At 40.3% G+C, this 26,466-nt stretch overlaps 1 protein-coding gene across 2 annotated transcripts in view; it reads left to right on the forward strand.

Annotated features, from left to right (window-relative positions):
- Positions 1–26,466, forward strand: part of ftsj3 (FtsJ RNA methyltransferase homolog 3) — a 174,627-nt gene that overhangs the window by 66,690 nt on the left and 81,471 nt on the right. For both annotated transcript variants that reach the window (XM_012967001.3, XM_012967002.3), the window contains exons 13-15: positions 18,686–18,821; positions 18,901–19,106; positions 19,194–19,314. In XM_012967001.3, coding sequence (XP_012822455.1) covers positions 18,686–18,821; positions 18,901–19,106; positions 19,194–19,314 — 463 coding nt within the window. The remainder of the gene's footprint in view (positions 1–18,685; positions 18,822–18,900; positions 19,107–19,193; positions 19,315–26,466) is intronic.

Consider the following 26,466-nt stretch of genomic DNA (forward strand, 5'->3'; position numbering starts at 1 on the left):
GGACCACAGCCGCACCTCACCGGCTCACTCTCTCCCTCTCCCTTCAGCGGCTCTTTGCCGACTCTCTCTTCAGCTGCCATTCATTCTTGGCATCTTTGTTTTCATTGCTCCCCCTCCCATAGGCGGGGGGAGGGGTTTGAGCAGGTTTCCAGAGGAACCTGGCTTTCGTGCCAGACTGAGAGTTCTGCATTTTCCCTTTCTGGCCACGCTTCAGCTGCACAGCCACCTCTCAGCTGCTCTGAATCTCCCCTTCTCAGGCTACAGAGCAGGTCCTCCCACACCAGAACAGAGTCCAGGCCAGTATTCCCTTGGGCTCCTTCTCTACCCCCTCTCCTAATATTAAAAAAATGTATTTTTTTTTCTTCCTTCCTGCACCCATGGAAGACCCCAAAAGGGAAGGTCCTAGGTTGCACTCCACGCAGACTTCCTCCAAGGTGCAGATCTCCTTCCTTGCATGCTCCCGTTGTTGCGCCAGGCTTCCATCTGGGCACTCCGAGCCTCTCTGCACTATCTGTTCGCACCCTCCTACTCAGCCAGTCCCAGCCCCATGAACAATTCAGGTTCTTCTGCTTCCATGCAGAAGGAACCTTCCTGGGCTTGAGAGCAAAGTGCTCTCTTTCTTCCTAACAGGGTCAGGCTAGTCTCCCTGAAACTTTAGACAAGTTTCTTACCCAATTTACCTCCCAACCCCCCTACTTGGGTGTTTTTGGCAAGCGTAAGACACCCGGCATTACTGCTCTTTTGAACTCCGAGGAGTCAGAACCTGCAGAGGAGGGACAAATCACAGTTTATTCTTCGGAGGAGGAGCCCCCTCAAGAAACCAAAGTTTCTCCTTCTGATATGGATAGCCTGTTTGAGGCTGTCTTATCAGCCCTCAAGGTCTCTCCTCCCACTGCTTCAGATCCCTCCACAGATCTTTTCAAGTGACAAAAAAAGACCTGCAGAGTTTTTCCCTCTTACGATCAACTCTCTTCAGACGTGAAGGAAGAATGGGCTGCGCCTTAACACAATACTAATACCTCTCAGCGCTTCAATCTTCTTTACCCCTTTGCCAAAGAGGACATTGACCTCTGGTCATTGGCACCCACTGTGGACTCCCCAATCTCCAGATTGGCCAAATCCACCAACTATTCCGGTACCGGACGGCTATGAGTTTAAGGATCCTATAGACTAAAGACTTGAGGGTTTCTGCAAATCTATTTTCTGTGCCTCCGGTTCTGCCCTTAGGCCAACCTTTTCTTCAGCTTGGGTCAGTCGTGCCTCTGAGGTCTGGGCAGACCAACTTTGCCAGGCTTTCCTAGAGGGTTCCGATCAGGCTTCCATCCTACAACTTGCTGAACAAATCAAGGAGGCCTCACAGTTTATCTGTCAGGCCTCTCTTGACTCTGCAAAAATGATTGCCAGGCTTCTGCTACATCTGTCACGGCCAGACGCATTCTCTGGCTTAAACATTGGTCAGCAGATCTAGCCTCCAAAAAGTCTCTGGTTTCTATTACTTTCTCTAGGAAGGTCCTCTTTGATACTGATCTAGATAAAATCATCAGTCAGGCGACAGGAGGCAAGAGCACTCTCCTTCCACAGAACAAATCAAAGACTCGTCCCTGTCGGTGGCGTTTCTCCCACTTTCATTCCTTTCTATTCAAACAGTTGAAGCAACCATCCTCTGACAAGGGCTCTTCCTTTCGGAGCAAAGGCAAGAGGCCTGTCTAGTCCTCTGGTAGACACGCCCAGTGCATGGTCTTCCTCGAGGGATCATTACAGGATGTGGCAAGCCTACAATATTCCTCCCAGTCATTATAGAACCGCATATCCTTATCGTCCTTAAACAGGGCCTTGAGAAGGGCCTCCTTTGGCTTTTCTCAAGTCCCAGATCTCGGCCCTCTCTGTCCTTTTCCAACGCCAGATCGCGCAGGATTCTAATATTGGGACCTTTCTCAAAGGGGTCACCCACATGGCCCCTCCGCTGCGACATGGAAAACAGTGTTTCTCCTGGCTATCTCTTCAGCCAGGTGGGTGTTGGAACTTGTGGCCCTTTCCTGCTGCACCCCCTTTCTTGTTTTCTATCAAGACAAGGCCTTGCAACACACCCTACCTTCCTTTCTTCCCAAGGTCATCTCTGCCTTTCATCTAAACCAATACATTGTGTTGCCTTTTGTCCTAACCCTAAGAATACCAAGGAGAAAGCGCTTCATTCCCTTGATGTAGTCTGGGCATTAAGATACTATGTACATCGATCTGAAGCATTTAGGAAGTCTGTTGCTCTGCTTATTCTTCCTGTTGGCCCACGAAAGGGCCTGCGAGCTTCCAAGACCGCAATTGCCAGGTGGATCAGAGGTACGATTTCCAGAACCTATCCGATCGCTGGCAAGCCTTCCCCCCTTAGGGTTGCAGCACACTCCACCAGATCTGAAGAATCTGGCCTCTGTGGAGCAAATTTGCAAGGCAGCCACATGGTCTTCTATTCACACCTTTACTCGTTTCTAAAACGTGCATGTGGCGTCCTTGGCGAAGGCAGCTTTTGGCAGGAAGGTGCTTCAGGCTGCAGTGCAGACTCAAATGTAAGTCCATCTTCCCACACTATTTCTTAAGGACTGCTTTTGAATATCCCTCCAGTGCTTGTTTCCCCCTGATAATGAAAGAGAGAGAGGGATTTTTGTTACTTACCATTAAAATCCTTTTCTCTTTTCATTGAAAGGGGGACACAGGCACGCCCTCCCTTATTACAACCATTAGAGGGGAACTCTCCTTGAAGTGTTCTCTGCATGGAGCTCCTTCGTGGACTCTACCTGGTGGGAGGACAGTGGGTCATGTGTTCCTCCTGTACAAGAGGGGGAATAGTGATATAGCCCAACAACTCAGTTTTCAGATAACTGTCCATTTTTCTGGTTTCCTGGTTCATTTATCTGTTTTATACGTTCTGGGTGCTGACACCCGGAGGGGGTATAACTTGCGAAGGAGAGATGGGCTGGCCCCATGGGAGGGCTGTCAAGACTCTTGTTCTTTTGGTGTCCTTTCCTCCCGGAAGGTGAAGTTAACCCTCCAGTGCCTGTCCCCCTTTCAATGAAGAGAGAAAAGGATTTTACTGATAAGTAACAAAAATCCCTCTTTTAACTTTTCTTGATGTATCCAAGCAAAAATGTTACTGTTTAATAGCTCTTATTTTCCTGAATGCAACAATACCAAAGGTCTAGCTAACCCACTTTTGTCCAGGACACACCACAAAAACCAGCATGTTGCAAGAAAGGAACAAGTGGTTTAACTTAAATCAAAAAGTAAAATTCCCCCATAAAATGTATATATATTTTTTTAAAACAATACACCTCTGGTTGCTACCTCACCTGGCTGTCATGCTCAGCCACCCATGACTGCACAATCACCACGACAATCTTAAAGAATCCGTCCCTGTTTTTCAAATTGGAAAAGCTGATATTTGTAGCAAGACAATTTTGGAGCCCATTATTGCAGTCTTATTCACAACATAGGAATTCCCAAGGGTCCATCTGAATTATGTACGCCACATATATATTATGTTATATTATATTATATTATGCTATATTCCTTATTACAGAGTGGCTTAGTTTAAGGTGACTACTTCATCTCTGTTCTGCATTGACTGACTCATAGTGGATTGTCATGATACCTGAGCAATCCTTGTTGATTAATATAAGGTTGATTGTCTACGCAGCAAGTTAAATAGATGATAGATTTCCGGTGGAAAAGCCTACACATCATTTTGGCTTTTCGAAGTTGCCAAAGTTTCTCCACGTGACTTTCGATTTGTAGGCCTTTCCACTGGTGACTCCTATTGTTGATGGTGAAAAGACATTTCAGAGCAGTTAGTCACCCATGGGAACAGAGATCTGTTGTGGGTGACTCACTCTGTCAGACATTAGCCTTAAAGACAAGGAAATTGAATACTTCATGTTTGGTCCTTTTCAAGTAAGTCGCTTGCAGTAGCAAAGATCTATCACGTGACTAACTTGTACTAGTTGGATCCTAAGTTGTCTCCACTACAACGTTGCCAAAAATTGAATTAAATTCAACACATGTCCTACCCTATTGGCTTGGTTTTAAGACTCGTGACATTTGGTTTGCTTGGGATACATATAAGAACAATGATGCTACACCTACAGAGTGGTCTGTACTTTATACTGTATATCAATATTTAATGCTTTTTTTTTTCTTTCATCCAGTGTTCTGGCGCCTGTGTTGGATTGAATCTCTAATGGATGCTATATTTTTCCTCATTTCTTTTCTACTTTCCAATGCCACTGTGATTTTTGTTTTATTTATATATAATATACACAAGTTGGTAACCTTGATTTATAGTAGTGAAGAGATGTGCTATTTTTCCACTGACAGTGGAGTCAAGGGAACAACCTATGTTTGGTGGACCACCTGGCATCATTAAATGCCAAGCTTGATTACCTGCTACGGCACCCGCAAGACTAAATAATATTGAAAACTATAAGCCACCCCACCACTCGCATCTGCCTCACATGATAAACGGTGGGACAGCTCATCCCTGTGAACATGCACCACCTAGGAAGGTAGTCATCACCTGACACCACATCCTTAAGCTTTGTGCTAACTACATCCCCTGGACCAGCTCAGGAAGCGATCTATACGCCTACATAGGAAACCACTTGCACCAGCAACAAAACTTGTAATAGTCCACCACTACTTTAACTTCCTGTACCATTGCTGAGCAAGCCAGCCTTGACTTCTGGAACAGACAAAACAAAAGACTGACTGGCTATCAAAGTGTACGGCATCGTTCCTAAAGATATGAATGGAAATGAATATGGAAATGTAAAGTTTGTAAAAGGAAAATGTGATACAAGGCAAATGAATAGGTCTTCTTTATTGTTAATGTTTCTGTTTATGGTTACAGGAGTTTTTATCACAAGAACACGGGCATTTAATAAGGTCTCTCTTTTTTTTTTTTTTTTGCTGAGATAGACCCCCAAAATGGGGGGGGGGGGGGTGCGCGCACAGCGTTCATGCGCGACTTTTATGTGTGTCGTTATATGTGCGACGCGTAACTTTGAACGCACGGCGCATCATATCATGCCTTTTATATGTGCGCCGCCTCCATTTTTAGTGCAGGCAGGAACCGAGGCGGCCCACTTGTAAGCCGGCCCGGTACTGGTCCGCGGACCGTGGTTGGGGACCCCTGCTCTACAGTATCTATAAGTATGACGTCCCAATCCACACAGAACATTCATGATACTCTGATGAACAAAACCTTACTTCATCTAAAATCATGGAATGCTGGAGGCCTAAACTCACCCTATTTTATGGGGCAATTGCCAAGCAGCTTGGTGAAAATAGATCAACTGTTGGAGCAATTGTTAGAAAATGGAAGAGGCTAAAGACAACTGTCAGTCTCCCTAGGACTGGGGTTCCATGCATGATCTCACCTCATGGGGTATCACTGATGATAAGAAAGGTGAGGAATCAACCCAGAACTACAAGGGAGGAGCTGGTCAATGACATGAAGAGAGCTGGGACCCCAGTTTCAACGGTCACTGTCGGTAGAACACTACGCCGTCATGGTTTCAAATCATGCATCGCACGGAAGGTTCTCCTGCTCAAGTCATCACATGCTGAAGTTTGCCAATTACCGTCTGGATGATCCGGAGGAGGCATGGGAGAAAGTCATGTGGTCAGATGAGACCAAAGTAGAACTTTTTGGTCTAAACTTCACTCGCCGTGTTTGGAGGAAAAATAAGGATGAGTTGCATCCCAAGAACACCATCCCTACTGTGAAGCATGGGGTGGTAACATTATGTTTTGGGGGTGCTTTTCTGCAAAGGGGACAAGGATGACTGCACTGTATTAAGGAGAGGATGAATTGGGCCATGTATTGTGAGATTTTAAGCAACAACCTCCTTCTCTCAGTCAGAGCATTGAAGATGGGTCGTGGCTGGGTCTTCCAACATGACAATGACCCGAAGCACACAGCCAGGATAACCAAGGAGTGGCTCCCTAAGAGGCATATCAAGGTTCTGGAGTGGCCTAGCCAGTCTCCAGACCTAAATCCAATAGAAAATCTTTGGAGGGAGCTGAAACTCAGTGCTGCTCAGCGACAGCCCTGAAACCTAACAGATCTAGAGGAGATCTATGTGGAGGAGAGGGCAAAAATCCCTGTTGCAGTGTGTGCAAACCTGGTCAAGAACTAAAGGAAATGTTTGACCTTTGTAATTGCAAAAGGCTTCTGTAAATTACAAGGGCTTCTGTACCAAATATTAACACTGATTTTCTCAGGTGTTCAAATACTTATGTGCAGCAGTGCAATACAAATACATTCTTTAAAAATCATACAATATAATTTCCGGAATTTGCACCTACAATGTGAATTTCAGACCCCTCCATGTTTCTAAGTGGGAGAACTTGGAAATTCGCAGGGTATGTATGTGTGTAATAAATATATATGTATATATATGTGTAATAAATATATATATATATATATATATATATATATATATATATATATATATATATATATATATATATATATATATATATATATATATATATATAATAAAATTATTCAACCCCCAATGCTGTAAAGGGTTTTAGGGAATTCAGTGTACATTTGTAATTGTGTTCAGAATGAAATCTTAAAAGGACTTTTTAAAGAACCAAATGCAACTAAAATGACATAAATTGTTTTTATAATACAGTATTAAATGGGTTTTTTTGTGATTTCTTCATTGACACAATTATTCAACCCCTTAAAGACTGCCACTCTTAAGAACAGAGGTTCATTCAAGTGTTTTCGATCAGGTATTGAAAACACCTGTGGATGTCAACGAGCAGCAATCAAGCATAATTCTCTGGAATTCGCTCCCACAAACTGTCAGACTTTCTCCCAATCTCTCTGCCTTCAAGAAATCTCTAAAAACACATTTATTTAGAGAGGCTTACCCTAATCTAGTTTAGCAATACCCTGTGCCCCACCTCTCACAACTCTGGTCATGCCCATTCCCACACCTTGTGTCTCAACCCTTTCTCCTTGTAGATTGTAAGCTCTTTTGGGCAGGGCCCTCTTCACCTCTTGTATCGGTTATTGATTGCTTTATATGTTACTCTGTATGTCCAATGTATGTAACCCACTTATTGTACAGCGCTGCGGAATATGTTGGCGCTTTATAAATAAATGTTAATGTAATGTAATAATAAGCACCAATTAGGCAGATTTAAAATGACTGTGATACTCAGCTACTTCTAGACATTTACTGGTGTGTTTACAAACATGGTGAAGTCAAGAGAATGGTCCAGGAAGACAAGAGAAGAGGTGATTTCTCTTCACAGGAAGGGCAATGGCTATAAGAAGATTGCAAAGATGTTAAACATACCAAGAGACACCATAGTAAGCATCATTCGCAAATTCAAGGCAAAGGGCACTGTTGAAACGCTACCTGGTCGTGGCAGAAAGAAGATGCTGACTTCGACTGCTGTGCGCTACCTGAAGTGCAAAGTGGAGATAAGTCCCCGTGTGACTGCTGAGGAACTGAAAAAAGATTTGTCAGATGCGGGTACTGAAGTTTCAGCTCAGACAATAAGGCACACACTGCGTAATGAAGGCCTCCATGCCAGAACTCCCAGGCGCACCCCCTTGCTGTCTCCAAAGAATAAGAAGAGTTGACTGCAGTATGCCAAAAGTCATGTGGACAAACCACAAAAGTTTTGGGATAGTGTTCTGTGGACTGATGAAACAAAACTGTTTTGGCCCATGGATCAACGCTATGTTTAGAGGAGGAAGAACAAGGCCTATGAAGAAAAGAACACCTTGCCTACTGTGAAGCATGGCGGGGGGTCAATCATGCTTTGGGGCTGTTTTGCTTCTGCAGGTACAGGGAAGCTTCAGCGTGTGCAAGGTACCATGAATTCTCTTCAGTACCAGGAGATATTGGAAGAAAATGTGATGCAGTCAGTCACAAACCTGAGGCTTGGGAGACGTTGGACCTTTCAACAGGACAATGATCCCAAGCATACCTCCAAGTCCACTAGAGCATGGTTGCAGATTAAAGGCAGGAACATTTTGGAGTGGCCATCGCAGTCACCAGACTTATCCGATTGAGAACCTCTGGTGGGACTTAAAGAAAGCAGTTGCAGCGCACAAGCCTATGAATGTGGCAAAACTGGAGGCTTTTGCCCATGAAGAATGGGCTAAGATACCCGTAGATCGCTGCAAGACACTTGTGTCAAGCTATGCTTCACGTTTAAAAGCTGTTATAACTGGAAAAGGATGTTGTACTAAGAATGATTGTCACTTGGGGGTTGAATAAAACTGATAATGATGTGAGCACAGAAAAGACATTTGTGGTTATTTCATTATAAATGTTATGTTATATTTGTCTGACTTACAATTGCCTCTTTGATTTAATTGTAAACAAGATGACTGAAATGATCAAAATCAATGTCAAACTGGCCAAAACACTCGATTTCAGTGGGGTTTGAATAATTTTGAACACAACTGTGTATATCGATAGATAGATATAGATAGATATAATATAGATATATCTATAGATATATCTATATATAGATATAGATATATCTATATATATATATATAATATAGATATATCTATATATATAATATAGATATCTATATAAATATGTATCACATGATGATATATATTTATTTTTATATATACATATAGCTGCAGTAGGAAGCACTCACGGCTTCAATTGTTCAAAAGTATCAAAAAAGTTTTATTGCTCCACACTCACATCGACGCGTTTCGATCCACAAGGGACCGTCGTCAGGATAATACCCAGAAGTGACCACGGTGTTTAAATAGTGCATACAACCAATCATTATACATACCCAATTAAGCATGATAATATATCCAAATTCATGCCCTCCCATCTAAAAGGGAAATAACAGTGCTAATTTATATACGTATCTATCATAACATTTCCCTCATATTAATAAAAAACGTGATTAAAAAGTGAATAAATAGTGATTAAAACAAATAGAGATCATACATAAATATTCAAGAGCTTCACAATCACATAGACATCGTAATTAGTCGGGGGCTAACCAGAGGAGAATAAGCTATCCAGCCGGAATAGAACAAAAGGTAAAAAATATAAATTTTATGTCAAGGAATACAAATTTATAGATACACACTAGGTCACCTATAGTATTCCAGGTCCCCTCACTGCAATTCGCCATTAACAAACCCCTAATGAGAAGGAGCCCTGATAGTTAAGATAATCTCTAAAGGTCAAAAATATCTCATGACCACAACACACATGTATTTAAATAAGATTCTCTTATTGAGCCATCTCATAATTCACGAGAAATCCTAAGGAACCCGCTCACAAAAAACATGATAATGATTGCATTTCATTCAGCCCCCGAGGAGCTATAGTGTCCAACATGTATATCCATCTTGCCTCTTTTTGCAACAATCTTTTGGCTCGATCGCCACCCCTAGGCAATATTGGTACATGGTCAATCAAAATCGCCCGAAGTGTGGGAAGTGGATGTTTCATCAACATAAAATGTCTCGCTAGAGGAGTATCCGCTTTACCCGTAGTATATATATATATATATAAATAAATATCATCATGTGATACAAGATTTATAAAGTCAAGCTGTGTGTCCACACTCTAAACCGGTTTATAGATATATATATAATATATATATACTGCGATGTGAGTGAGGAGCAATAAAATCCCTTTTTGATTTTTTTAATTATAAGAGCTGTGAGTGCTTTCAACTAACTACGTATGTAATATATATATATATATATATATATATATATATATATATAATATATATATATATAAATAATATATATGTATATAAATAATATATATAATTAATATATATATATAATTATGTTGCGTTAATAGCTACCATGCGTTCACACTGTCAGGCTCCAATAGACAAATGTATATCAGCAGGCAGCAAGTACTCTATTTAGGTATACAGGATCACTGAGAGATGGACGGGGCTACAATTGGAAGCTGATTTAATATTTTTTTTTGGTACCAGTGAAAGGCAGTGAAGCATGAGAGGAGAGAATGTCCCATCTGTTAAGAAGAGATCACTGCAGACTTTGCAGACTCTGATGTGCTCTCCCCGTACCACTTCGTTCCTCCTCTGCCATGCCATGGAAACGGCTGTGGTTACCGGCTCCAAATGATGACGTCTTTGCATATAGGGGTCTTTTGGTACCAATGAAAGCCAGTGAAGTGTCAGAGGAGAGAATGTCCCATCTGTTAAGAAGAGCTTGCTGCAGACTTTTGTTCTCCACTGGAAAGGTGTTGGTAAAAATCAGCGGAGGTTGTTTGTCCGGAGGTCTGGTGTTGGGCAGCAGTAAATCATCCTGAGTGAATTTAAGTGCTTTGGTTTTCTGTTCCGAAATCAGCTTCCAATGGTAGCCCCGTTGCACAAATCTCTCAGTGATCCTGTATACCTAAAACAGAGTTTACTTGCTGCCTGCCCTTATACATTTGCCTAATGGAGATGCACCCCTGAGCCTGACCGTGTGAACGTGTGGTAGCTATTAACTCGCTTATTTTTATTTACATATTTCTGTATGTTTACATGCATGGTCGTGGGCTTGGCAATTCAATATGTCATGGGATGGTTTTGTAACAAGCGCCTATGGTGGTGCGCAAATGGCCCATCCTGCACTCGGGCCGGTGTTACATGACGCTGCACTTGGGACTGCTATGTCTCTTAAAGGAGACATTTCATATCACCTTCATATTCAGTTATATGATTCATCTTTCTTCAATCTATGTAATCTTGCAGAAAAAAAACGATTTGAATGCATTTTACCTGCTAAAATCGTTTTTATATCAGAGCTGCAGAGAGATCTTCACTCCTCTGAAGCTAAACTGAAATGAGAGATGGGAGTGTCTCCTCATTCTCCCACAGGAAATGGTCACAGCACTGACTGACAGGCTGAACTCTGCTGTAGCAGGGAAGCCCCTCCCACCCCCCTGCCGGTGTATCTGTTACCAGTCTGCACATAGCTGTCCTGTGCTGCTGCCTGATCTTTACAAGTTGCAGGGAGTTGTTGCAGGAGAAAATACCAAAAAAACCCAGTTAAGGTATCAAAGTACACGTTGCAGGGAGTTGTTGCAGGAGAAAATACCAAAAAAAACCAGTTTAGGTATCAAAGTACAAGTTGCAGGGAGTTCTTGCAGGAGAAAATACCAAAAAAAGCCAGTTTAGGTGTCAAAGTACAAGTTGCAGGGAGTTGCATGTAAAAAAAAAACATTTCTTTTCATTAGGTACAGTCTATAGAATAAACAGATTTGACTCCTTTAGTATGAAAAACGTTTTTTTTATATTTGGAAAAATATTATTTTTCAATAAAGAGATTGAAGATGCTTACTTACCAGGATGAGTCACAGACGCTGCCAGCGAAGTGAACAGCTTTTCAGGAGGGCTGGGCGGGCCGGGAGCAGCACAAGAGAGCAGGACCCCAGCGTGACTGACGTGGGCGGGGAAATGATGTCACCAAAGTCCCCGCCCACATCTCACGCCCACTCCTCTCTCAGTGGCTGCAGCGTCTCTATGGGAAAGAAGCTAGGGCCGGCGGCCCTAGCTGAAGACAGAGATTTTCTTCTGGCCGGAAGCCCTGTGGATGGGAGGGGCTTCAGCGTTTCAGCAAGGATTTAACAGCCTTCTTGAAGAATAGGTAGAAAATAAACTTTATTGTATTCAATTTTACTGTGTTAGCTGCTTTTTAAGATAAAGTGAAAAATTATTGTATATGTCTCCTTGGTTATTACTCTATTTCCTTAGGGGTACTATTTGTCTGTATAGGCATGGAACACACAAAGTAAATGTGCAGCTGATACCAAATCCCTATGTCTGCCAGTTGACTTTTATTTAAACTGTAGTTCCACCTGCTTGCCCAGTCACTACCTTGTGAGCACTAATGGGCTGGAAATGATGACGTCTTTGCATATAGGTACCGTGGGCTTCTGGCTTTCTGGCACTCTGTCTGGTAATGGTGATATCTCGGTTTTGTTACATTTTGACCTGATACTGATTGGTTACATTCTTTAGTTTTTACTATGTTACTGTTGCATTTGCCACACTCCCGATTTTTTGCTATTCATCTCAATCACACAGTAAAGAGTACTAACATGAGTAGATATGTTGTTCTTTTATTATTTTTTTATGTGATTCCCTTTGTTATTTTGTACCTTTTACTATGCTTGTTTCTACTTCACTTGTGTACAGTTGTTACCATGGTTACGGTCACTGTGTTTTGGCGCCTTTTTTTGTAGTGGGCTATTTAACCCTTTCTCTGCCAGCCGTTTTGGTCAAAGCGAAACTTGTATTGCCAGACAGTTTTTGAACATTTTGCACTGTTTTATTTTAGGGGCCTTTCCTTGGGGGGACTTTTAGTTTACCCAGGAAAACAGTATATTGGTTTTTTTTTCAGGACAACCTAAGCTTTCAAAATATGGTAGAATTTTGGTGTAATTATAATTCTGTAACAAGATATAGGCTTCTAAATGTCTAAAATATTTTTAAAAAATCATATTTTCCATAATATAAACACACATACCAGAAACAAAAAATATTTTATGCACAAAAATACAACTGATTTGGAAAGTCCCATGTCTCTTGAACATGCCAATACCAAATATATATAGTTTTATGGCGATTTCTCACTTGTATAGGTCAAAAGCTGTACACTACCAAATGTCCAAAGCACTGCTTCAGAAAGCTGCATACTTTAGATTTCAAAGCCAAAAATTCCACTAACAGAAGGTTTATCCCAGAAAAATACACATTTCTGGAAAGAACAGATTCTGGGGAATACAGAATAGGCACAACTGTCTGTCTACTCCAAACTATCAAGTCGCAATGTTTTCCTAAAGTTATTGGTTTTTATCAAAATTTGTGAATTTTTTTTTTTTTTTTTAATTGCTTCAAAGCTTCAAGTCTATAGTATCTTATCTCCTATAGGTCATAAAGTTACCAAATACACCTTAAATATAAACACCAGGGGTCCACTGAACAGTTTGATGCCCAATATGTATAGGTTTATTAAGTATGTGGCATGTAGCGGCCCCAATGGGAACATACCCCCGTATGATCTATCATTTCTGTCATTTCAACTCCTGAAAAATTAACATTTACATCTTTATATGTGGGATAAAGCTAATAAAAAGTACACTCACCCCAGAAAGTCATATATTTTTGGAAAGTACACATTCCCCCGAATCTAAAATGGGTATCCATGTCTTTCTACTCCAAAGTACCAAGCCACAAAGCTTTTCTGATGTTGGCAATTTTGATGACATCTCCAAAAATCCCCTCAAAGCTTCCACTTTGCAGCATCTTATCTCCCACATAGCATTAGGTACCAAGATAAAGCACCCTAAGTTTGAACACCAGGGGTCCACTAAACAGTTTGATACCCAGTATATATAGGTTTAGACAAATATGTGGCATATAGGGGCCCCAATTGGAACATACCCCCCCCCCCCCCACATGATCTGTCATCTGAAATCAACACATTTACATCCTTTATGTGGAATAATTCTACAAAAAAGTACACTTACCCCAGAAAGTCATATATTTTTGAAAAGTACACATTCCCCCGAATCTTTAATGGGTACACATTTCTTTTTGCTCCAAAGTACCAAGCCGTAAAGCTTTCCTGTTTGCCGATTTTTATGACATTTCAGAAAATCGCCTAAAAATGCTGCAATTTGCCGCATTTATCTCACACAATTTCTTGCATACAAAGGCAAATCACTCCAAATAGAAACAACTAAGGTCTACTGAACAGTTTGATGCCCAATATGCATAGATATACCAAAGTCTGCGGTATGTACTGACCCCAAAATGAAAATAGCGCATATGGATTTCTCGCCTGCCAACTGAGCTTTTGCACAGAGCCCCCTGACAGCTTATCATGTGCCGTAACACCCCCTAACTATACAGAGACCCACAGAAAACCATATATTTTTGGAAAGTAACACATTTTGATGAATTCAAAATAGGTAAAGTTATTTTTCTACACCAAAGTTACACATGGCAAAGCTCTGCTAAAAACAGATCAGGAATACTAATACAGGGATAAAAATGCAATAAAACCACAAAAATTGTGCAAATTAATGAAACGCCAAATAAGTCACACGACAGTAATTAATGGTCAGAATATCTGATCCAATAGTCCGCTGTCAAAAAAAACACTTTTTAGGGAAAAGAAACTAAAGTGGTAAAAAAAATGTTTGTGTACAAGTGTAAAAGTTGTGTGACAGTGTGTAAGTGTGTATATAAGTGTGCAAAATGGGAAAAAAGACTGCAAAATTGTGTGCTTTATGTGTGTGTAAGTGTGGATAAATGCAAAAAAATCACCCTTACCTGTCCTGAAGATTGCCTGGTCCTGGTTCTGCAGTCCTGGTCCTCCATGTCGCAGGAAGTCAGTGGGCCGGCGCTGGGGGGGAAGCGGGACCAAGCAGCAGACACGATCGCGTCTGCTGCTTGGGGGTGGGCGCAGGGCCGACATGGCAGCCCCCCTGACTCGTTGCCCAGGGCGCTGTCATCGCTAAAAACTCTCTGCAGAAGCAGCACGTGCCGCTTCTGCAAAGAGTATCTTTATCTACCAAACAACGTACAGCGCACCTTGTTGGCAGATAAAGCCTTTTACTGCAACGACGTGAAGAAGAGCACATTTAGTGCTCGAAACTTCGGATCAATAAACTTTTTTTTGCTTTTTTTGAAGTTCCTGTGTGTGCGGCATTCTGTTATTATATATATATATATATTGTGACTGTGTATTAAGTTTTAACAATACAAACAAAAGAAAACAATAGCAATCATGAAAGCATAAACACAGAATTTCTTTGTGTATGTATATATATATATATATATACAGTGGTGTGAAAAACTATTTGCCCCCTTCCTGATTTCTTATTCTTTTGCATGTTTGTCACACAAAATGTTTCTGATCATCAAACACATTTAACTATTAGTCAAAGATAACACAAGTAAACACAAAATGCAGTTTTTAAATGAGGGTTTTTATTATTTAAGGAGAAAAAAAAATCCAAACCTACATGGCCCTGTGTGAAAAAGTAATTGCCCCCCTGAACTTAATAACTGGTTGGGCCACCCTTAGCAGCAATAACTGCAATCAAGCGTTTGCGATAACTTGCAACGAGTCTTTTACAGCGCTCTGGAGGAATTTTGGCCCACTCATCTTTGCAGAATTACATAGTTACATAGGGTTGAAAAAAGACCAGTGTCCATCAAGTTCAACCCATCCAAGTAAACCCAGCACACTTAACCCACACCTACCAATCTATACACTCACATACATACACTATATATACAACCACTAGTACTAACTGTAGATATTAGTATCACAATAGCCTTGGATATTCTGATTGATCAAGAATTGTTGTAATTCAGCTTTATTTGAGGGTTTTCTAGCATGAACCGCCTTTTTAAGGTCATGCCACAACATCTCAATAGGATTCAGGTCAGGACTTTGACTAGGCCACTCCAAAGTCTTCATTTTGTTTTTCTTCAGCCATTCAGAGGTGGATTTGCTGGTGTGTTTTGGGTCATTGTCCTGCTGCAGCACCCAAGATCGCTTCAGCTTGAGTTGACGAACAGATGGCCGGACATTCTCCTTCAGGATTTTTTGGTAGACAGTAGAATTCATGGTTCCATCTATCACAGCAAGCCTTCCAGGTCCTGAAGCAGCAAAACAACCCCAGACCATCACACTACCACCACCATATTTTACTGTTGGTATGATGTTCTTTTTCTGAAATACTGTGTTACTTTTACGCCAGATGTAACGGGACACGCACCTTCCAAAAAGTTCAACTTTTGTCTCGTCGGTCCACAAGGTATTTTCCCAAAAGTCTTGGCAATCATTGAGATGTTTTTTAGCAAAATTGAGACGAGCCTTAATGTTGTTTTTGCTTAAAAGTGGTTTGCGCCTTGGAAATCTGCCATGCAGGCCGTTTTTGCCCAGTCTCTTTCTTATGGTGGAGTCGTGAACACTGACCTTAATTGAGGCAAGTGAGGCCTGCAGTTCTTTAGATGTTGTCCTGGGGTCTTTTGTGGCCTCTCGGATGAGTTGTCTCTGCGCTCTTGGGGTAAGTTTGGTCGGCCGGCCACTCCTGGGAAGGTTCACCACTGTTCCATGTTTTTGCCATTTGTGGATAATGGCTCTCACTGTGGTTCGCTGGAGTCCCAAAGCTTTAGAAATGGCTTTATAACCTTTACCAGACTGATAGATCTCAATTACTTTTGTTCTCATTTGTTCCTCAATTTCTTTGGATCTTGGCATGATGTCTAGCTTTTGAGGTGCTTTTGGTCTACTCCTCTGTGTCAGGTAGCTCCTATTTAAGTGATTTCTTGATTGAAACAGGTGTGGCAGTAATCAGGCCTGGGGGTGACTACAGAAATTGAACTCAGGTGTGATAAACCACAGTTAAGTTATTTTTTAACAAGGGGGGCAATCACTTTTTCACACAGGGCCATGTAGATTTGGAGTTTTTTTTCTCCCTTAATAACGTAAACTGCATTTTGTGTTCAATTATGTTATCTTTGACTAATAGTTAACGGTTTTTGATGATCAGAAACATTTAAGTGTGACAAACATGCAAAAGAATAAGAAATCAGGAAGGGGGCAAATAGTTTTTCACACCACTGTATGTATATATATATATATATATATATATATAATATAAACAAGTTGCTGGAAAGCTGCACACCATAAAATACAGATGATACCTGGGTGCCCGTGCAGATAAACGTGGATACACAAGGTTAGAATGACAGCACTCGCAGGCAGGTTTTCATGAGGAATCACAAAAGGTTTACATAAGAAGATTTGAGGCTTTATTCAGTCGGACTGAATAAAGCCTCAAATCTTCTTATATATATATATATATATATATATTTATTATTATAACAATATTGTAAAATTTTATTTGTCAACGCTGTGTTTATGCCATCATGATTGCTATTGTTTTCTTCTGTTTGTATTGTTAAAACTTAATAAAAATTAAAACAAAAAACAAGACTCTCTTACTTAAACACAATTTTAGTTATTTACCGCTATCATGACCGCAGCTAAACGCACCATATTTGAGGCATGGAAAATTAAGCAAATTGCTATAGACTTTATTAAAAACAAAATTGATGGGATTATGGTTAAGGAAAAGATTTCTAGCATCCTAACCGATTCCCAGAAGAAGTTTCTCAAAATACTGAAACCATGGCTTATAAAAAGGTATTGTATGGACTGCCCTATCACTCTTCTTTTGCTGTAAAAATGGTTTTTGTTGCAATGACATGACCTGTCCGTTGTTTATTGTATTATTGTTGTTTTACAAGCAAATGTTTTTCTTCCCTCATTTTGAATAATTATATAATTTAAGGAATTACTGATATTTTATAACTGCGATAAATGTGTTACAGTCTGTTTACATTTTCTCTGATTTCAAACAAAAATTTATTGAAATGAAAATAAAAAAGTATACCCTAAAAATCATGACAGCATCCCTTTAATGTACACATGTAGTCCTGGAACAAACATTGTATAACTTTCCTATGTAATCTAAAAGTCCCTCCTAGAAATGCCTGTAATGTAAGAGAGCACAAAATGGTCTGAAACAGAGTGCAAATGAAATGCGAAATTCTGCTGGCACTTAAAGGGTATACATCTGTTATTTTCTAGACAAAGGCCTATTTGCCCATGTTAAACTAAATACCTTTATCTTACTTTGTTACCTTGCATAGTTACATATGTGCTGCATTCATGTTTTGTGGTCTCTTTGTGGCAAGGTTGTTTCTCTGCTTGAGCATGTAGAAGATACTGAAAATGCTGAGTGTTCAGAATAAATCATTGAATTCTTTAGTATCTCTCTCTAGTATCTTCTTTAGTTTTTATGGCATGGATGGAACTAGGGGTAGGGATAAAGGCACATGCCTAGGGCACAACGGTGAGGGGGGACACTAGGCACATACTACTTATGTCTGCCTACCTTAGTCTAAGCCCTTGTGTCGTCGTCCCCCCCCCACCACAGCTGGTTACTTACATCCCACCCCCCATACACTCATTTGTGCAAGGAAGGGGGCAAGCTGGCCAGCCAGTTTGCTCAGGGTGTCTGGCCGACTTCTGAAATGTAAAAATTTATAAGAAATTTTGTTTTACTCCAAAAGTGTTTTCTCACTACCCCTACTAAAATATTTCCCCTTTTGACATAAGCTTAGTTGGGCTTAGGTAAAAAGAGGTGTGTAAAAATGATCTCAACTCCCAAAAATTAAAACTGTATTAGTTTAAATTAGTATTCTATTTTTATAAAGATCTGATTCTGCAGACGATATTAGTACAACCCTTTTGCCAATGCCCCTTTGACCTTAAATAGTGTCATGCATCCCCTGACTTATTTTGGGACTTGACTCCCTTTCTGGACAATCTATGCACCACACACTATGGAAAGCAAAAAGACAAAATCCCAAATTCCATGGAATAAGGGGAGGCATCATAAATGGGGTTGGTAAATGGTTCATACAAGTATCATGCCGTCTTTTTAATCTGTTTAATAAGTCCATCTGAGCAGTTATCTTCTGAATCTCTTGACAGTATCTCCTGTAATTATACTCTATTTTTAGTTAGTTTCTCTGATTATTTAACCGTACTTTCATATAACAGGAAAAAGAAGCGTTTATTGAAGGCCCAGCGGCAGCAGAGAGAGCGGATTGAGCTTAAAATGGACCTTCCTGGAGTTTCTATTGCTGATGAGGGAGAGACTGGCATGTTTTCACTGCATAGCATTGGCAAGAATGAGGTTAGAACAGGACAAAATTAATAACTGAGTTCTCCTCTTCTCCTGCAGCTTTTATGTTTTCAACTTTGAATTTTCTCAGCTTCTGCAGACACTTTCTCAAGGGGATATGTGTGCCGCAGACTCTCTTATACCAGATGCTGATGATGATATTGTGCTCTCAAATGATGAGACTGGGGAATTGGAAGGAGTAGATGAAATATCTCTTGCAAGTGATTTGGAAGATTATGAGCTGCAGGAAATCCATGCGTGTCAAAAAATTGCAAGGAAGAAAATGTTGAAGAATAGGTTTGTTTTTGTTTTTTGGGGTTTTTTTTTTTTTTGCTTCCTGGTCTTATTATTCTACCTCTTATTCTTCATTTAACTCTATTTTAGAATTCAGTCTCCTGCTAACGAGTTTTGGATGAAGGATGAAGGACAGGTCAACCCGTTACTTGTTCCTCTTGAAGATACTTCAGATCGGGAACAGAGAGACACCGGTCTGTGGTTTGGAAAGGTAAGGAACTTACTGGATGCTAATACAGATTGTGGTTGTTCATCCCTCATATCTATTTGGAGTAACTACAAATGACAAATTACACCCATTCACAACATGCAGTGATTTCAGTGCATCTGGGTGAGAAGGTATTTTTGGGGCTCATGCTAGAAACAAGTGAAGATGGGTACCAGACCAAAAGGAAGCCCTCAGGATTGGCTATAGGTCCGCAAATAGTTTCCTGGAGCTCTAAACAGAAGAGTCTGAAGTCTAGGTTACTGTTTACTGCTACTAATACAAGTGCGGATTCGCTTTTGTGTCTAGGGGTTATAATAAATAGTATTCAGGCTCATAATATTTTTTATAAGCATAAAGTATATTTATTTCTGATTTATTTGTTCATTTAAGAGGGTAAAGCAGAATCCTGCATTGAAATCCATTTTTCACACACAGATTTTTTTTATATTTACTGTTGAAATTTTACATGGGGTTGGCCATATTAATTTTGCAGGTTGCAACAGCCATTGTGACCTCTGCTCTGATAAACTTCAGTCACACTTTACTGGTTGGAGTGATATTACCTTCCCTCCTTTTCCACCCTAGCCATATAGCAGCTCCCCATAGATATCAGAACAGCACACAATATTGTCTGGGACTCCTCCATTTACATGACAATAGGTCAGTGCTGTCCAACTACTGCGGTGCCGAGGGCCGGAATTTCTCTAGCATACATGGTGGAGGGCCGCTAATGGAAGCCAGTTTTGACCACTCCCTCTTTTTAAATCACACCCACTTCAAACCACACCCATATTATCACAATGGTGGTAGTGCAGCAAAAACCCAAATGCTTGGTCCTCACTGCGGGGATATCATCCGTCATTCATATCTGAAATAATTATGTAATGTCATATTAAAACATAAATTGAAAATGGCAGGCACTCCAGGTCTTGAAGAAAAAGGTATCAGGCAGTAGACTCCAAAAATTTAAATAAAATCATAAGGTTATTATATTAACACTTAATGCTACATGGCCTTACGCGTTTTGTACCGTATGGTACTTAATCATAGGCATAGGTTTCAGCCTATGATTAAGTACCATACGGTACGAAACGCGTAAGGCCATGTAGAATTAAGTGTTAGCCCCTCTGCTACGGGCTTTCCCTCACTTGGGACCAGCGATAAAGCAGGCTTTGGTGGGGAAGCTGCAGCCTCATTATTTACTAAAGCTTACACTTACCATAGCTCCACTTGCTATAGGGACCCATCCACAAGCGTACTTGACAATGAAAAGGGATCCCAAGACACCACAGTCCTATATCACCTGCTGAGTTCCTAATCTCAGGATGGTTTCAATGTTATATACCAGGGGTCACGGTCCCTCAGACTGTCGGGGACTATAGTTTGAAAAAAAAAAAAAAAACGAATTCCCATTCACACTGCACATATCTTATTTGTAGTGCAAAAAACCCAAGAGACATGTGTAAAGCACAGGGTCCAGCCATACTGCAGAGCAGACACCAAGGGCAACAGATTTAGGTTTTAATTCATTAAATATATGACTACAATGTTGTTTGTAAATCAGCCCCAAATTATCAGACCTACGGTCTACTCTACTCTTAGGGCTCTGGCACACGAGGAGATTTGTCGCGTGCGTTTTTTCCCCCCGGTGCTTTGCCAACAAGTCGCCACGACAATACACACAAAGAGATTTCATGCGAGTTGAGCTCCAGGCGATCTGCTACCCATGGTACCACTCAACAGTTACCCCTCCCATATGTTTACTCAAGTCGCTCAGAAAAGGGTCTGTGTGCAATTTGAAACAGCAGGCAACTTGAAGTAGCCTCGTATAATTTGACGCTGGCGATTTCCACTGGTTTAGCATTGGCGTCTTGTCGTTCGTCTTGTCGCCAAATCGCTTAATTAAAAATCGCCGGCGACAAATCTCCTCATGTGCCAGAGCTCTTAAAGGAGAATGCAAGTCAAAATTTAAAAAGCATACTGCCCAATAGTCCTCCTATTGTTTAGTAAAAACGCCACACTTTTGGCTCCCTTAATCAAATATTTACTCAGTCACACATACTTCACATTTTCTAGAACAGGCAGCCATCTCTAAAAAGGTATTCTCCCTTCCTTTCCCTCCTTGTTTTATTCCCTCCCCCCCCCCCCCATCCTCTGCCAGATCCGCTTCTGATTGGCTGGTGGGCATGTGTAGCTCAGAGCGGGAGACAGGATCAAGTTACACACATGCTCGGAGAATAGGAAGGCTGCCGCTGGCAGCCTACAGGAAGGGAAGAGAGATTTCATTGATGTACACTGCTGTAGGCTGCCAGCACCATATCTCAGAGAAGCAAACAGGGATCTGGGAATTTAAATATGCAGTAAGTACTTAAAAAGAATGCCTTTAAGCTCTTTGCCAAGGGTTCTTTTTCTAAACAGAATTTTGTCCCTAGATCAAGAACATGATCCATGATTACCACAGGTGAAATAAGGCTCCAGTATTTGTGACTTTATTATTGTAAACTTTAGGGAAGACTGATACTTGGCCTTAGCTCAGTAATGGTGCATATTCTAAATCCTGACAAAAGCGTTTTAGCTCTTTCTTTGCCGTTCCTCATGAACTAGAGTACTAGACTCTAATTATAGTTCATGAGGAACAGCTAAAGAAAGAGCTAAAACACTGCAGCACTATTAGTGAATTTGACTGTCTGTACCTGCATCAGCGTTTTGCTCTGCCCCAGCGCATTGCCACGTAACGTGGAAACGTCACCGCGTTATGTTACGACATGGTGACATGCTGGAGCAGAGCAGGTACTAGCCAGGAAGAACGCAGCAGGGAACGGGTGAATGACCGCAGGGGGCTGTATCCTGCCCGCGCAAGCTGTAGCTTGAAGACCCTTGTTATAAACACTGCATTTTTTCCCATTAACATCTACTATCATTTTACTATCTTTATTTCATTTTGCATGAGCTTTTACTTATAACGCATACTTCACAAATTTGTGAATTATTGATATATTAATTTTATGCTCTATGTTCTGGGGGCTTTTTAACATAAGACTGGAAAAGCATTTATACTGGTTTGTATTCTGGATCATTATAGATTAAATTGGCCCTGCATTTATACCGCTGTATAAGTTTGCAGTTAGTGAAATCTACTTTAAAAATATTGCTTGTGTTTATTCCATTTTGTATGCATACCTTGATTATATTGCAGCCTTAATGGGAATAATATGGAATGGTCAGAAGTAGGCAAAACATATCTGTCCCTGTATTTCACATACAGATTCTGGTAAGCTTAACTGACTTAGCGGCATCTAACAAAGGTATTGAACAGGCAGTGCTGCTCTGCTCATTTAACCAACTTATGCACATAAGATGAAATACATAAAAGTTGTCTCATTGTGTCTGTCAGGAAATGCTGGGGGCCATAAATGTGTTATGAATTGATAGGGGACAAGGAGTCATAATTTTGACTCTATCCCACTGTGTAGTAACATGAACTAGGTGGATACATGTGCCCAAAGTAAAGAAGGAGGGTGAGCAGCAGATGGAGAAGTAAACAGTGAGTGACAGTGGATGGAGAAGTAAGCAGTGAGCGGCAATGAATGAAGCGTTGACAGAGCATGACGTAGCAAAGGCCATGAAATGGGCTAATTAGTGTTTTCTTTGCAGAAATATTTATTGCCCTGATTTTGCCACTCTTCCTGTGGTCTCTCATATCATTTTAATATTCTTTAACTTGATTATCCAGAGGGTAATCTTAAACTAAAGCAATGTCCGATTGGAAACTAAGATTGAACAAATCCCTAGATCAGTGCTGTCCATCTGGCGGCCCCCCACCTGTTTGGCTGCTTTGATGGCTTTAAACATTTCAAATGGCCAAAATAGGTTATATAGTCAAAAAAACTAGAAAAAGAAAATGATCAAATGTGCAGACTCAACCCTCTAGTGACCAAAAGAGGGAAACAAAGCCTTTGTACATGGGGTATGTTTTAATGGATTGTAATAAAGTTGATCATTTTTAACTTTTTTTGATTGTTGCGGACTTAATTGCTTTGATGCCTTACCTTTATGTAAGCTTTAAATAGTATCAGTACTGAGATTAACTGCCCCCTGCATTGTTCACATCTCAGATTCAGGCTGTAAACTCCTGTATTGTTTAAACATGTAATCCCCTGTGTTGTTCACACCTTTTAATTTCTGCATTGTTCACACTTCGGGCTCAGACTGTAAGACTGTGCAGGCAGAATACTGCCTGTGTGTGCTATGCTCTGCCTGCCCCGTGCTGCCTGTGTGTTCCTTACTCTGCCTGCCCTATGTTGCCTGTGTGAGGGGTTTGTTCTGGGAATTTGCTAGCCGTTGTAAATAGCCATTAAATGGTCCCTAAGGTGTGTAAGTTATGTTGATTATCCCCACAGTGAGCACTACCACTACTAATGTGGGCATGGTCTTAAAAGCTCTTGTGATAACATAGGTGTGGTTTGAAGTGGGTGCAGTTTAAAAAGGGGAGTGTTCAAACCTGGCTTCCATTAGCAGCCCTCCATTATGTGTGCTAGAAACAGCACTGCCCTAGATGATGAGGAATGGGATACACAGATACATGGAAACCTCCTCCATCAATACTTGCGTTAAAGAAAGCTCCTTCAAAATTCACCACGACTGGTATTGCACTCCCAAAAAGCACCCGATCCCTGGATGGCCCCCTACTACACAAACTGAACCAGCTCACAGACAACGAACACAGATTCTACATATGTCTATGTATGACTGCCAGATGTCTGCCAAGAAGTGGAAAGGTGCAGGTGAGAGATATGTAATAGATTTATGCAAAAAGCTATGGTGGACAATAGAGATGCAAAAACAACATTAACAACAACCTAAGTAAATTTGAGAAAGTGTGAAATACATGGTTATATAGACAGGGTTTGTCACACACCCTCTAATCTAAAACTGAAATTCATATGCTCAACTGCACTTAATATACCCCCTCTCCCTATCTCTTCTCCCCCCAGTTATAAGTTGGGACAACTGTTACACACAGTTACAAAATCATAACCACAAAAGTAAAAACCAGACAAATGTTGAAAAGTGTAAATTTATATTTTATTTGATATGTGTTTGAACATATGTAACATGCATTTTCCTCAGTTAAAAAAAGTATACCATAAAAATCATGACAGAATCCCTTTAAGTTTACCAAGGAAAACTATATAATTTTTTTTTTTTTCTGGACTGGAGCTAGCTAAGTTTTTATGTATTTCTGTTTCTGGAACAAGCTCTAAATTCCAAAAAAAAAAAAATTGCTAGTTTTCATAATACAGGTATGGGATCCCTTATTCGGAAACCCATTATCCGTCTCCCATAGACTCCAGTTTTAAAATTCTAAATTATTTGATTAAAATTATTTCCTTTATCTCTGAAATAATAAAACAGTACCTTGTAATTGATTCCAACTAAGATATAAATAATCCTATTGGGTTTAATTAATGTTTTATTGATTGTTTAGTAGACTTAAGGTATGGAGATCCAAATTATCCGGAATACCCTTGGTCCTGAGCATTCTAGATAACGGGTTCTATACCTGTATAGTGAATATCATAAAAATATTTTATGTGTGAAAATCCAACTGCTTTGGAAAGCCTCATGTCGCCAGTACCCGATATGTTAAGTTTTAGGGAGATTTATAACATCTACAGATCAAAAAAATCTCAGCAGCACATTATCGAATTTTAGAACAAAAAAATCTTGGAACAGTAAGTTTACCCAAGCAAACAATATATTATTGAAAAACATACATTCTGCTGAATCCAAAATGGGAAGCTGTCTTTCAACTCCTAATTACCAAACATCAAAGCTTTTCTGAATTTAGTGGTTTCTTAAAAAAATATGAAAATTAAAATAAAATCACTTATATAAAAAATTGCCCATATGTAATTAGTTACTAAGAAAAAACATTCTAAAAATGCCAGGGGGTTCACCATATCCTGAATGAGTAACCATGTCATTTTTGATGAAATACCTGAAAATTACCTCAATGCTTCTACTTTCCAGCATTGTATCTCCCATACAGTGGATATACAAAGTCTACACACCCCTGGTAAAATGTCAGGTTCCTGTGCTGTACAAAAATGAGATAAAGATAAATAATTTCATAACTTTTTCCACCTTTAATGTGACCTATAAACTGTAAAAACAAAAACAAACTGAAATCTTTTAGTTGGAGGGAAGAAAACCAAAAAAACTAAAATAATGTGGTTGCATAAGTGTGCACACCCTTAAACACTTTGTTGAAGCACCTTTTGATTTTATTACAGCACTCAGTCTTTTTGTGTCTATCAGCATGGCACATTTTGACTTTGCAAGATTTGCCCACTTTTCTTTGCAGAAACACTCCAAATCTGTCAGATTGCGAGGGCATCTCCTGTGCACAGCCCTCTTCAGATCACCCTACAGATTTTCAATCAATCAGGTCTGAGCTCTGGCTGGGCCATTCCAAAACGTCCAAAATAATTTTCCGGTGAAGCCATTCCTTTGTTGATTTAGATGTATGCTTTTGGTCGAGAATCGGGAAATCCAGGCCAAATTTTTTAGAAGAACGCCAGCGATACGACAGACTACAAATAAAAAGAAACAGAACAGAACACCCCCCCCCCCCATTAAGACGCAATTTAAGGTCAGGAGGGGAAAGAGAAAGAGAGAGACCCTCAGACCCTGAGTCAGACGAAATTACAGCTACAAGAGACACCAATTCAAGATGTAGAAAATACAGTATTACAAGTTATTCTTTTATCTAAACATTCTTTAAACGATGATCATATTACGGTCCTAAGTAGAGGGTTATCTTTTTGCCCCACGCCACGATGGGACCCTTTTGAATTGGAAAAAGACTTGAATTTCTTCTGCAGAAAAATCCTTTTAAAAAAACATTTTAAGAAACAGAATGCTGACATCCAATTAGATGGTGATATAGACAAAGAGGCCCTAGAGATTTTGAATAGCCTCTCATACGAAAATGAGCTTTGTAGTGAAGAACTTACTGATGCAGTAACTAAATTAAAGAAAAAGTCAATCATTACTCCTTCTTACGGAATAAGTCACTTTGTGGCAGTTTTTTAAGATATGGTCTCTGAAGCCTTTCTGAAGTTAAATTTAAAATCAAGAGCCAACCCCAAC

Source organism: Xenopus tropicalis, chromosome 7 (assembly GCF_000004195.4).
Source record: "Xenopus tropicalis strain Nigerian chromosome 7, UCB_Xtro_10.0, whole genome shotgun sequence".
Classification (NCBI taxonomy): domain Eukaryota; kingdom Metazoa; phylum Chordata; class Amphibia; order Anura; family Pipidae; genus Xenopus; species Xenopus tropicalis.